The sequence below is a fragment of the Dendrobates tinctorius genome, unplaced genomic scaffold, assembly GCF_039654945.1.
Source record: "Dendrobates tinctorius isolate UK_male_01 unplaced genomic scaffold, ASM3965494v1 ptg000103l, whole genome shotgun sequence".
Classification (NCBI taxonomy): Eukaryota; Metazoa; Chordata; class Amphibia; order Anura; family Dendrobatidae; genus Dendrobates; species Dendrobates tinctorius.
Window position 1 is genome coordinate 35,975,186 of NW_027361771.1, and position 13,583 is coordinate 35,988,768.

The following is a 13,583-nucleotide window of genomic DNA, read 5'->3' on the forward strand; positions in this document are numbered from 1 at the left end:
CATCTTCATCTTCTGGAATGGTGGGCGTTGCCTCATCTTCCGTCCTCGGATGTCTGTGTGGCGGTTCCGTAGGACCGGAGGAAGAAGATCAGGAAGAGGATGAGGATGAAGAATCTGAGAAATAAAGAAATGTGGGATCCTCTCCCTCGCCAGATACATTTTTCATTTTTTTTTTTTACACTATGCGGCTGATTGAGTGTGTGCGAGTCATTTGCCTGGGGAAGAGCTGGTACCACAATGCGATTTGGCAAAAGTGCAAGCTGGCTGTGATAGTTTAATACTCTGCACAATGTTTTCCTAGGAAATTTTGGCCTGGCATTCATATAGATATTGCCTTGATATGAACTGTGACGTGTGTGCGAGGGGGTGATACGCAAATTAACACTGGAGGCAGAGTTTTCTTCCAGGCACCGCACGCCCCGGAGCCTGGAAGAACTAATTAGCGTTACATAAAAGATTAAAAGTCTATTTCTCAGCAACAAGACCGCAGCTATGAGACATACAGGTAGGACTATTTTAACATTTCTATTACCTTTATGTCCATAGTAATAGCTTAACCCCTTTCTGACATCGGGCGTAATTTATGCTGATGTTGGACTCCCTCCCTTTGTGTGGATCCACATCTTTCCCGGGACATGTCAGCTGTTTAGAGCGGTGGTCGGCGCTCATAGCAATGCAGTAAATCTGCTACATATGGGCAATCTGCTCATCGCCCATATGTAGCAGAGCCGATGGAGGCTATTGAAGCATACCAAAAGTAAAAAAAAAAAAAAGTGTTTTAAAATTAAAAAAAACAAAGTTCAAATCACCCCCCTTTCGCCCCAATCAAAATAAAACAATAAAAAAAATCATGCATACACATATTTGCTATCGCCGTGTTCAGAATCGCCCGATCTATCAATAAAAAAAGGATAAACCCGATCGCTAAACGGTGTCACGAGAAAAAAATTTGAATTGCCAGAATTACGTTTTTTTGGTCGCCGCAACATTGTATTAAAATGCAATAACGGGCGATCAAAAGAACGTATTTGCACAAAGGTGGTATCATTAAAAACGACACCTCGGCCCGCAAAAAATAAGCCCATTCCTGACGCCAGATCACAAAAAATGGAGATGCTACGGGTCTCGGAAAATTGTGCTTTATTTATTTATTTTTAGCAAATTTTGGAATTTTTTTTCACCACTTAGATAAAACAGAACCTAGACATGTTTGGTGTCTATGAACTCGTAATGACCTGGAGAATCATATTGGCATGTCAGTTTTAGCATTTCGTGAACCTAGCAAAAAAGCCAAACAAAAAACAAGTGTGGGATTGCACTTTTTTTTCAATTTCACCGCTCTTGGAATTTTTTTCCTGTTTTCGAGTACATGACATGCTAAAACCAATGGTGTCGTTCAAAAGTACAACTTGTCCCGCAAAAAATAAAGCCCTCACATGGCCATATTTATGGAAAAATAAAAAAATGTATGGCTCTGGAAAGAAAGGGAGCGAAAAACGAAAACGAAAAAAGCTCCAGTCATGAAGGGGTTAATGTTATTGATAGTTGGTTAATCTGTAGAATAATGAAAAAATAGTATTACCTTCAATAGACCGAACAGGAATTTTATAAAGTAATATTTTTAACCTAAAAATAATCCCTTTTAATTTCCAGAGGAAAGAATCTGTGAGAGCTCTGGCAGAAACGTTTTAACTCCAGATTTGGAAGCAGAAGATGCTTATATTATACAAGATTTTACAGGACAGAAAGAATTTAACCCCAACATACTTCCTGGACTTTCCAGTCGAAATCTGTCTTCCGATCCCTCTAATTATGAGGAACCTCCTGATATACCTATCAGAAAGAGTAAAAGTCATAAGGGGGTTGAAATTCTGCCATGTTGCCAATGTGGAAGGTTCTCTCCGTTTTCATGTTCCATTTGTGGTACACAGGGAACAACTATTACACATGAAGAAGTTAAAAAGAAAAAGCGCAAATTTTCATGTAGTGATTGCAGTAAAACCTATACTCATAAATCGCATCTTGTCCAACATCAGAGAGTTCACACTGGCGAGAAGCCATTTTCATGTGTCGATTGCGATAAATGTTTTTCAAGGAAATCGCATCTTGTTGAGCATCAGAGAACTCATACGGGGAAGAAGCCGTTTTCATGTTTACAGTGTGGAAAATGTTTTAGCAAGAAATCCAATTTAATTCAACATAAGAGAAGTCACACAGGGGAAAAGCCATTTTCATGTTCAGAATGTGGAAGATGTTTCACAGTCAAAGGAAACCTCGAAAGACATCAGAGGACTCACCGAGATGAAAGATTGTTTTCATGTTCGGAGTGTGGAAAGTTCTTTTCCCAGAAATCTCATCTTATTGAACATCAGAGAATTCACACAGGGGAGAGGCCGTTCCAATGTCAGGATTGTGGAAAATGTTTTATCGACAAATCGGATCTCGTTAAACATCAGAGAATTCACACTGAAGAGCAGGTTTTCCAGCTTCCCACTTATGGATTCTTCTCCCATCATTTGCAATAAGTATATGCTCATTACAGGAACTGTTAATATGGAGATAGAAAGAAACCCAAGAGTTTAATGTGATGTTTCTCATTAAGAAAAAAAAAAAAAATGTCATATGAATATGCAATTTGCTCTTGCCCCCTTTTGTTTCTGAGGGCACCACATATAAAATTGTATTGTGTTTATTCCATTCAATCTCATCCCATGCAAAATATATAGCAAAGTGCATTGAAAATGATTGTTAAAGGAAATGTGTTAGCAGATTTTTGCTATCTAAGTTGAAGACAGCATGAGGTAGGGTTTAAAGCACAGATTTCAGCAAATCTCCATGGTTTTCTTTACTTGCAATAATTGTTTTAGCACCAAGAGCTTAAGCATGCCTCCTGGTACGACAACCTCCTCCTGTGGTAGGTAGCTCACTGTCTATGGACACTGAATATATGATGTGGGCGGGATTCGCTTTCTCAGCTCTGCTTCATGCTAAATTTAAAAGCTCTCATTGTGTCAGAAAGGCTGTACCCAGTAAACCAAGTGATACAACGTTGGATTCAGAGTCTCTCTGCTTACATTGTGCTGTTCTCAGATGAGGTAGCAAAAACCCGCTGACAGATTGCCTTTAAATGTTTGTTTGACAATATGTCTGTCATGTATTTGTATATAATTTATATTAGACAGATATTTAATATTTTTATTAAAGCTATGTCTACTAAATATTAAAGGAGAAATGCCAAAAGATTGATGAAGAATGTATTTTACCGAGTAGATTTAATATAATATAATAATTTTATTTATATAGCATCAACAGATTCTGCAGCACTTTACAATTAAGTGGTGACATATAGAGACAATAAATTCAATAAAAAGTAAGACAGTTTAAACAGTTACAGTAGTAGTGAGGGCCCTGCTCGCAAGTTTCCAAACTACATCGAGGGCAAAGATATAGGGTGGTGCAGAACTGTGGAGGGCTTTGTGGGTGAGAGGTATGAATTTATGAGCTTATAGTGTATTCTGTATAGTGTATTCTGTAGGGAATGGGCAACCAGTGTAATGAATGGCACAGGGTAGAGGCATCGGTGAAGCAACTGGACAGAAATACAACCCTGGCTGCTGCATTCAGGACAGACTAGAGAGGACAAAGTTTGGTTAGAATGAGACCGATCAAATGAGTGTTGCAGTATTCCAGATGACAATGAATAAGAGTGACAGTAAGATTTGCTTAGACTTGGTAATTTTGGGAGTTAAAATTCTGGAAAATCTGCTCCCACTTAGTTTTTATTGAAGAAAAAAATATTCTTCATGCACTTATTACAAGCACACATTGAAATTTAATGGTTATTCACCAAAAAGACAAGTTACCCTCTATCCATGGGGTAAGGGATAACTTGCTGATTTCTGGAGGTCCATCCACTGGGATCCCCTGCAATCTCGAGATTGGGGACTCTGCAGACCTGTTTTGAATGGAGGATTGGTGACTCCAGTACATTTATTGTCTATGGAAATGCTGAGTGAAGCCGTCAGCTAGTGCCATAGCTGTCAAACGTCCAAATAAATAGCAGATGACTTGCTTTTGGGGGGGAATAACTTTTTAATTGTCATCCATGTGTGCATTTATGAAATTAGTCCTCTGGAGTGAACAAGCTACTGAGTGAGGAAATCCTTCCTTGTGACAATGTTTCTGAGCCCTGATATAAAAAAAGAAGTATGGTATAAAGGGATACCTTTGTTGAAAAGTTAAGCATGCCAAAAGTTTGAAAACGAATACAAAGCCCCAAGGCTATAAATATGTTGGTCCTCCAGCCGACAATAGCCCTATCTAGCACTAGCAAGAACAAGATATAAACAATCAATATTTTGCACATAAAATGACGTATAAAGACCAATAAACAATCAATATATTGCACATAACACAATAAACAAAGACATGCCCAAGTATATCAAAGAAATTAAATGGTCTATGTAAACAAGGAATAGCTCTACATGACAATTTTGTACAGCCATATATAAATAGTTCCCAAACATAATATATTGCAGGCAGATATCTCACTTCTGCGCCCCATGATCTAGTAACTTAAAATCAGACAATTAGCAATACAAACTTGTTTATATTTTTCCCATACTACATGTGTTAGAAAATAAAGGAAGACTTTGTGATTGGTTGCTAAAAGGCCAATTTACTCCTATAATTTTATTAGTCTGCCTAAATACAAAAAGAGGAAATGTTAGAGGCAAAGGAATTGTTCATGTAGTCAGCAGAAGCATTAAACTTACCACATTTTTTAAAACTTATTGAAGAAATTAATCTTTTGGTAGTTCTCCTTTAATATATAGACTTATCATTGCTTAATGCTGACTACAAGTAGAAGTGTTCCAGTAAGGCTATGTTCCCATTAATACAGTGATCTCATCTGAGCACAATGGTAGGGCTTTTTTGATTCCCTGAAAAACTGTATTCTGATAGGAAACTTGAATGAGAGTATGGTAAACCACATTTCCAGAATGTCTTCCCCCAATTGGGCAGCAGGGTGCTGGCTGTCAATCAGCATGACACCAGTAGTCCGGGCCTGTCAAAGTGCTGGATATCCCCTTTAACTTCAAGCTACAAGTAGTTTTATTTATTGCTAATGTGTCCCACTAGGTTCCTGTCTTCTTAAAAGAACACTAATGCATAGATAAGTTAGTTTTTAATACTTTATATAAGATGGTAAACATTCAGCTAGGTGTTTACTGTCTATGGTAAGAAAAAAAAAACCTAACTAGAAAACTGAATGCATATGCTTTTTTTTTAGTGTCCTCCCATTCCCAGTACATTATGGCAGGGTGGTATGAAAGTAATTGGGGTACCTGCACTTGTCCAAGCCTCAGGAGCAGTCTGTTGCTGGCACCTAACTTTTTCAATTCTACTGATGCCTGCAGAAGTGCTTTAGTACAGATGTTTAGAAAAGTCTAATGGACTTTTGCTATGGTCCAACAGATTCTTAGAGTCTCCATTACTTTGTCCATCCTACATGAGTGGACATAAAGAGCAACCACTAGACTGTTAATATGAAAGTGTGAACCCAGCCTTAAATATTATATATCACTACATTTGTAATCTTATTGTTTACAGTGAAATATATTTTTGTAATAAATGTATTTTTTGCGTTGTACATTTCTTCAACTTTAAAAAAAAGTAGTTTGTTTTTTTTGCGGTCCCACTTGTGTTTTGCACGAAAAAAAAAAAAGCAGCCTGCAGTGATAATTTTTTTGTGGTCTGAGAGTCTCTGGTGCCAATATTTATCAAAGACTTTGTGCTAAGTTTGGAGAAAGTATTTTGTTGTGAAGAAGTGTGTATGAATGGAAAGAGAAATAATGGAAGGGCTCTATGAAGAAGGAGCCAGATGCCTGTCCACAACTGACACTAGAAGTGAACACGAACGTGAACTGATTCTGGTCGATCGGTTTATCACCCGTCTGGTCCCCTGAAAGATGCCCCACGAGGGTGAAAATGCATGTCTGATGAAGACACTGGTGCATTTGTGGTTCGCTGCGCAGCTTAAAATATCTTTGAATGAGAAAATATGAAAGCTTGTTGACCCATGTAGGTTTCTAATAGCACTACAAAGTTGTAGGTTTCTAATCATCAGAAGAATCTCTTTCAAATCTGTAAGTCATGTGACAAGGTAGACTGTCGAAAAATTATATATTTCTTTTCTGAAAGTTGATTAAAACAAATTCTACAGCCAAAGTATAATTAATTTTTGACTCATGCTTGTATATACACTACATATAATTTTTATCTGTAGTTTCTAATGCCTTTTCTAGTGTGGGTGAAATATTCATTGCCTACGGTGGTGGATGCACATGTTTGGTAATTTTTCTGCTCTACGCCTCCTGTTCTGACATTCAAATATAAACTGGAATAAACCAACACATAGATACCCTGCAGTAAATAAATAATACAAGTAAAAAATATAGGCTACTCGGTTGCATTTTTTTGACCAAAAAAGCGTAAAAGACATCCGGCCACAACAAGGTGCACCCAACTAGGATGGTCTCACCATCTCTAATATTTCACCTCACTATGTGCTAGCAGACCTCAAAATAGACAGAACCAGACCAGAGCCTGTCCTGACTGTGGAAAGCTGGATATATAAAGCTGCCTCATATAGCAGTATCGGCGCACAGTTTAAGGTCAGCAACACAACAATGCCGCCGACGATAATGCTGGGACCCCACTATTCACGCCCAAAAAATTTGTTACAAAAAAATTCTATCACTGAAAATCTATTTCAGAGTTGCTTGATGGAGGCACGTGGATATTTGCGAGCTTGATTGATCACGTGTTAATATAACGTAATAAAGTAATTCCTGCTCTGATCAACTGTACACTTTAGTTATCTCTGTTTAAAGGTGTTGTCCATTTTTGACACGAAAGTCTGCAGTCACTCTATATGACTGCAGACTTGCGAATCCTCATAGTTCGCACTGCCAGGATTCTCCTAGGTCGGCTGCTCATGAGACTGCAAGTGTGCAATATGCATACTTCCAGCTATATTCCAACTAGACCGTCTTGCCAGAATGTGGCCGGGGCGTGCGTTGTGAGGATTCACTAGTCTGCAGTAGTAACACAACATTACTGTATATTTTCCTGCCAAAGCTAGACAACCTTTTTAAGAAGGAAATACAAGGATTAAAACTATCTCCCACTCCCATCGCAGCTACTCACATACAGATTTCACTGTCAACTCATTCATTGCATACTTGACCATACATGATGAGTCTCCATTGCTGCTCTTGGTGTCTGGGATTGGCTGTGGCACTGACATCACTTTGACAGCACGGCAGCTAATCATTGAGCTCAGCGGCTCTGTCAGTGCAGACAAAATGCTCCTTCACTGATTGGTTGCCGCACTGTGAACGTGTTGTCAGCGCGGCAGACTCTGGCAGCAGCAGTGAAGACTAATCGGTACACCCCAGGGAATGTGAGTACAGCACAGTGTTATTTTTTGGCTCTCGCTGCAGTTTGTTAAAAAATATCTGAAAGCGAACAATCCCGTGTATTCATGTACACTAAAATGTATGCTGTTTGTACTCCAATCACTTCACATATGAATAAATGTATTGCGTTGCTTCAGCAGGGTGTCCAGTATGACATTGTTGCTACATGATGTCTTAACCCCTTTACCCCCAAGAGTGGTTTGCATGTTAATGACCGGGCCAATTTTTACAATTCTGAGCACTGTCCCTTTATGAGGTAATAACTCTGGAATGCTTCCTTGGATCCCGGTGATTTTGACATTCTTTTCTCGTGACATATTGTACTTCATGATAGTGGTACAACTTCTTTGATATGACTTGCATTTATTTGTGAAAAAAATGGAATTTTGTCGAAAATTTTGCAATTTTCCAACTTTGAATTTTCATGTCCTTAAATCACAGAGATATGTCACACAAAATACTTAATAAGTAACATTTCCTACATGTCTACTTTACATCCACACAATTTTGGAACCAAAATTTTTTTTTTGTTAGGAAGTCATAAGGGTTAAAAGTTGACCAGAGATTTCTAATTTTTACAAGAAAATTTACAAAATCATTTTTTCAGGTACCACATCACATTTGAAGTCACTTTGAGGGGTCTATATGGCTGAAAATACCCAAAAGAGACACCATTCTAAAAACTTCACCCCTCAAGGTGCTCAAAAACATATTCAACCCAGGGGAAGCTACCCTCTATGGAAAGCGCGCTTCCACTAAGGGGATCTACATTCCGCTAGACGGGTGTGGAATTTTATATTTCCCCTATCAGTCCTTTTCTCTGAGGACTTTCTTTGCGGTTGGGAAAGTCCCCTATCCGATTGTTTATATTTTTATTTTCTTTCTTTTCCTGCTCCCCCTTCCCCCCCCCCAGCTTTTTTTTTTTTTAAAGGGAATTTTCCATCTCAAACCCTATTTCTGGTCCGTGAAATGAACTCAGTCAAATTCTGTTCACTGAATGTTAGAGGTCTTAATATCCCTCAGAAGCGTTCTCAGATTCTTTACTCTATGCATAAACAAAAAGTCCAGATTCTTATGTTACAAGAATCAAACTTTAAATCTGATCACGTTCCTAAGTTAAAAGATAGGTACTTCAACACCTGGTTCCATAGCACAAATCCTGAATCAAAGTCCAAAGGTGTCTCCATTGCAGTCCATAAGTCATTAGCATTTTCTCTTATTGATACACTTGTAGACATACAGGGTAGATATATCTTTCTCAAGATAAAAATTGCAGACTCAATCTACACAATTGCTAACTGGTATCTTCCTAATAAGGGCCAGATTCCAGCATGCCATGCGTTCCTAACCTCACTTTCTAATTTCGCAGAAGGTACACTGATCGCAGGTGGAGATTTCAATTTTACAATGAACCCAAAGGTAGACTCTTCTTCTGGGAGGGAAACTGTTTCGGTGAGACAGCTGCGTTCTCTTATAGGGGTTCTCCATGCCCTCCGACTGACCGATGTTTGGCGGATAATGAATCCTCAGGGGAAGGATTACACATATTATTCTCATATACATAATTCTTATAGCCGCATCGACCTCTTTCTCTTGAGCCACCATGCTTTGTCCTGGCACCCAAGGCCAGAATCGGAGACATTTTGTGGTCGGATCATGCTCCGATTTTTCTGTCCTTATCTCTGCCATCTCTGGTCCAACGTTCTTGGACTTGGAGATTGAATGATAACCTTATCAAGGATACTTTATGTGCTTCAGAGCTGAAAGAGTCTATTGACTCCTTTATCCAAATACATGCCTCTGACCAAACTTCAGCTCCCTTGCAATGGGAGACTTTGAAATGCTTTATGAGAGGGATTCTGATAAAGCATGGTTCTAGGTTAAAGAGAGAGAGAGCTCAGAAAGTGGATGAATTATTACAGCAAATTCATTCCCTTGAAATTTCACACAAACAAACTCTATCTGCTTCCACGCTTGCTGACTTGACAAAAAAAAGAAATGAATTAAGAGAAACTTTAGATAAAAAATATTTTCAATACATGGAAAAATCTAAACGTTTTTTCTATGACCTATCGGACAAGTGCGGGAGACCATTATCCAGACTGCTCCATCCACGTGCGTCAGCTACATTTATTCCGTTTGTTAAAAAACAAAATGGCAGGGATACACACAACCCAAAATAAATTGTGGATCTCTTTCAGTCTTACTATGAGAATTTATACAACATTAAGAACCAATTCGCAGATATGCCCCCATTAGACCTCTCCTATAAGATAAAAGAATACATTCAGGAAACATCCCTACCTGTGTTGAGTAGTTCAGCTCTGAAAGCTTTAGAGGAGGAGATTTCAATAGAGGATATCGATTTGACAATACGGTCCTCTCCGTCGGGTAAATGCCCTGGTCCAGACGGATTCACACCGGCGTTTTATAAAGACTTTAGGGAACAACGCTCTCCAATAATGGCAAAAACTTTCAATGCTATTGATGAAAGTACTGGCTTTGTTCCCCAGTCTCTAGAAGCACACATTAGTGTGCTCCCTAAGCCAGGTAAAGACCCTTCAATAATTGCCAACTTTAGGCCGATTTCTCTCTTAAACATGGACATTAAATTATTTTCAAAAATCTTAGCTGAGAGGCTAGCCCCTTTACTTGCTTCCCTGGTCAATAATGATCAGGTGGGATTTGTCAAAGGACGAGAAGCCCGGGATAATACCATTAAGACATTACTTATCATCTCCAAGGCAAAAACTAGCTCCACACCACTAGGTCTCTTATCTGTAGATGCAGAGAAGGCTTTCGATAGAGTCCATTGGGGGTTTATGGAGGAAGCCTTGAGACAGATAGGTCTAGGTCCTCACTTTCTACAGAAAATCTTAGCCTTATATAATGGTCCAACAGCACGGGTTAGAATAAATGGTTCATTATCCAGCCCATTCAAGATCAACAATGGAACCAGACAGGGCTGCCCACTTTCTCCATTACTTTACGCAGTGGTAATGGAACACCTAGCCAACGCTATCAGAAATAATATCAGTATTCATGGATACACGATAGGACCTAACTCTTATAAAACAGCTCTGTATGCAGATGATTTACTCCTTTATATCTCACAACCACAAATATCGTTTCCAATGATTTTAAAAGAATTTGATAGGTTCGGATCACTTAGTAATTTTAAAGTCAATTATTCCAAATCAGAAGCCTTAAATATATCATTTTCTCAGAATGAGGTCCTTCAAATCATGAATAAATTTCCATTTAAATGGCAAGGAGTGTCATTGAAATATCTAGGGGTCGTGGTCCCTTCTGATCCTAGTAAATTGTTCGAGCTTAACTATCAAGCTTTATTAAGCCGAACATACAGAGACCTAGCGAATTATAGGAAATTTAAACTATCCTGCTTTGGAAGGATGAATCCTATCAAAATGGACGTTTTACCCCGTTTCTTATACATATTCCAAACTATACCGATTTCCCCCCCTCATAGATTCTTCTGTAAATTACGATCAGCTTTAACCAAATTCATATGAGGTAAACTCAAACCTCGCATAAGCATACAGACCCTTTCTCGACCTAAATCTATAGGTGGAGCTGGTTTTCCCAATTTTAAGAGGTATTTTCAGGCTACTACATTACTTAGGATTCTAAACTGGCACTTTCGGGCTGATGCTAAACAATGGGTGGGAGCGGAACAGGAGGGTTTAGATGTCCCTTTAAGACATCTGCCGTGGTGTTCTGGGGAGTCATTGACTATTGTCAATTGTAATTTAACTAGAGACACACTTAAAATATAGCACACTCTGAGAAAGAAGGGGTTCCCAGATACTAATATTAGCCCACTTACATCATTGTTTTTCAATCCATCCTTTCTCCCTGGATACTTGCGCGGATCTTTTCTCGGTCGGAGGGCACTGGAGGATACCCGATTGTTTCAGGTGCTATAAAATGGGGAGTTGCCTTCTTTTGTCTCTATACAGGCTCAGTTTCCAAATGAGAAAATTAGGTGGTTTGAATACTTGCAATTACAATCCTTCCTAGTAACACATAATTTTGATAAAATTTCGATTTCAAACTTGAGAAATTGTTCGTAGAGGAAAATAAGCCTCCACGTGCTATATCTGTGATTTATGGGGGATTAAGCAGAGAGGGTGAAGCGGAGAAGTTAACATTTCAGCAGGCGTGGGAGAGAGACTTGGGGATAAGCTTGTCTCCTGAGGAATGGGAAAGGGGGTTTCTCTTCACTCATAAACTTGCTAGCGCTGGGATTGCACAAGAGAAGAACTATAAAATACTTATGAGATGGTATCATTACCCTTCTAAACTACATGCAATATATCCAGCAGTTTCAGGGGTTTGTTGGAGATGCGAGAGGGAGGTGGGCTCTATGATTCACATTTGGTGGGAATGCTCTAAGATCAAGCCATTCTGGGAGAAGGTTTTCGACAATTATCAACGAATCACGGGAAACCGTGTAGCAAGGTCCCCTCAAATAGCTCTTCTGTCAATTTTACCTTCTTCAATAGGGACTCAGAAGAGAGATATTCTTCGGTTTTGTCTAACAGCAGCACGAATGGTAATCCCGCGGTTTTGGAAACTTACAAATCCCCCTGACATATTAGACTGGTATAAGGAAATGGTCAATCTTTGTAGAATGGAGGAGCTGTCTGCAGACTGCAATGGTACAAATTATAAATTTAGAAGGATTTGGAGTGGATAGATTTTGTTTCAGGACTCACCTGATTTCCATAATTTGTTCCGCTGAATGTTTCAGTTACATAGGAGTTTGCACATTAATATATACATGATTTTAAGGACTGCTTTATCCATAACCCCTTTTTTTTTTTTTTTCCTTTTTCCCCCTCTTCCCTTGTCTTTCTTTCCTGCTTGTTTTTACCCTATGTCTGTCCTCTGCATAATATAGAGGATACTTCCTCTCTTGAATACCTTGTTGGCGTTCGCCATATGGCTACTATTATTGTCTACCATGGTATGTTTGATTTACTGATAGATGGTTGTATTCTCATTTTTGAATACTAGATATTTTCTATGATTCTATATATTATCTGTTTGCATATAATATATTCTTTGTAAAATGCTCAATAAAATTGAACATAAAAACATATTAATATAAGTTTATTAACCCTTCAGGTGTTTCACAGGATAAAAATAATGAACATTGAACTTTTTTTCACAAAAAATTTACTTCAGATCCAATTTGTTTTATTTTACCAAGGGTAACAGGAGAAATTGGACCCCAAAAGTTGTTGTACAATTTTTCCTGAGTACGCTGATACCCCATATGTGGTTGTAAACCACTGTTTGGGCGCATGGCAGAGCTCGAAAGGGACGGAATGCCATTTGACTTTTTAATGCAAAATTGGCTGCAATTGAGATCAAATGCCATGTTGTGTTTGGAGAGCCCCTGATGTGCCTAAACAGTGGAAACCCCCCACAAGTGACACCATTTTGGAAAGTAGACCCCCTAAGGAACTTATCTAGTCCGAGACCGCTCCTGGCACTTAGTGTCGGGTGTCAGCTGTGAGAATCAGCTGACACTTGGCCACGATCAGCCCCGCTCCCCCCGTGAGCGCTGCTGATCGTGTATGACGTACTATCCCGTCCATGGGCATTAAGGCCTAGGACACATGGATGGAATAGTATGTCAAATGTCAGAAAGGGGTTAAAAGGAAGTTTGTCATCACAGAATCACTGTCCAAACTAGGTAGATATGCAAATTGTCTCTTCAGAGAGGAAGAGGACTTCAACTCTAGTGCAGCAATCCAAGTCATTATCAACCCTTTAACAAGCCTTGAAATATGACTTGGGATAAAAGCCAAATCAAAATCTCAATTTGCAGACATGGTGTTTTGGCGTAATGCCCCTCATCACTGTAAAGTATGAGATCTGATTTGGCTGGGCGATAGGCTAAGACTGGAATCTAAGGGGTAAGGTTTCTTCTTGTGGGGAGTGACATGGCAGGTCTGGCATGCCAGTATGAGCAGACTTAAACGCTTTACATGCTCCTCTGGAGAATTAAATCTGTAAATTGTATCTTCAGAGAGGAAACCGAAACAAACTAGGTAGAGGCACTCGGTG

At 39.0% G+C, this 13,583-nt stretch overlaps 1 protein-coding gene across 1 annotated transcript in view; it reads left to right on the forward strand.

The window, feature by feature from the left end:
• Window positions 1-13,583, forward strand: part of LOC141100159 (uncharacterized) — a 77,290-nt gene that overhangs the window by 33,844 nt on the left and 29,863 nt on the right. Inside the window, exon 7 of the mRNA XM_073588437.1 lies at window positions 1,654-2,522. Coding sequence (XP_073444538.1) covers window positions 1,654-2,522 — 869 coding nt within the window. The remainder of the gene's footprint in view (window positions 1-1,653; window positions 2,523-13,583) is intronic.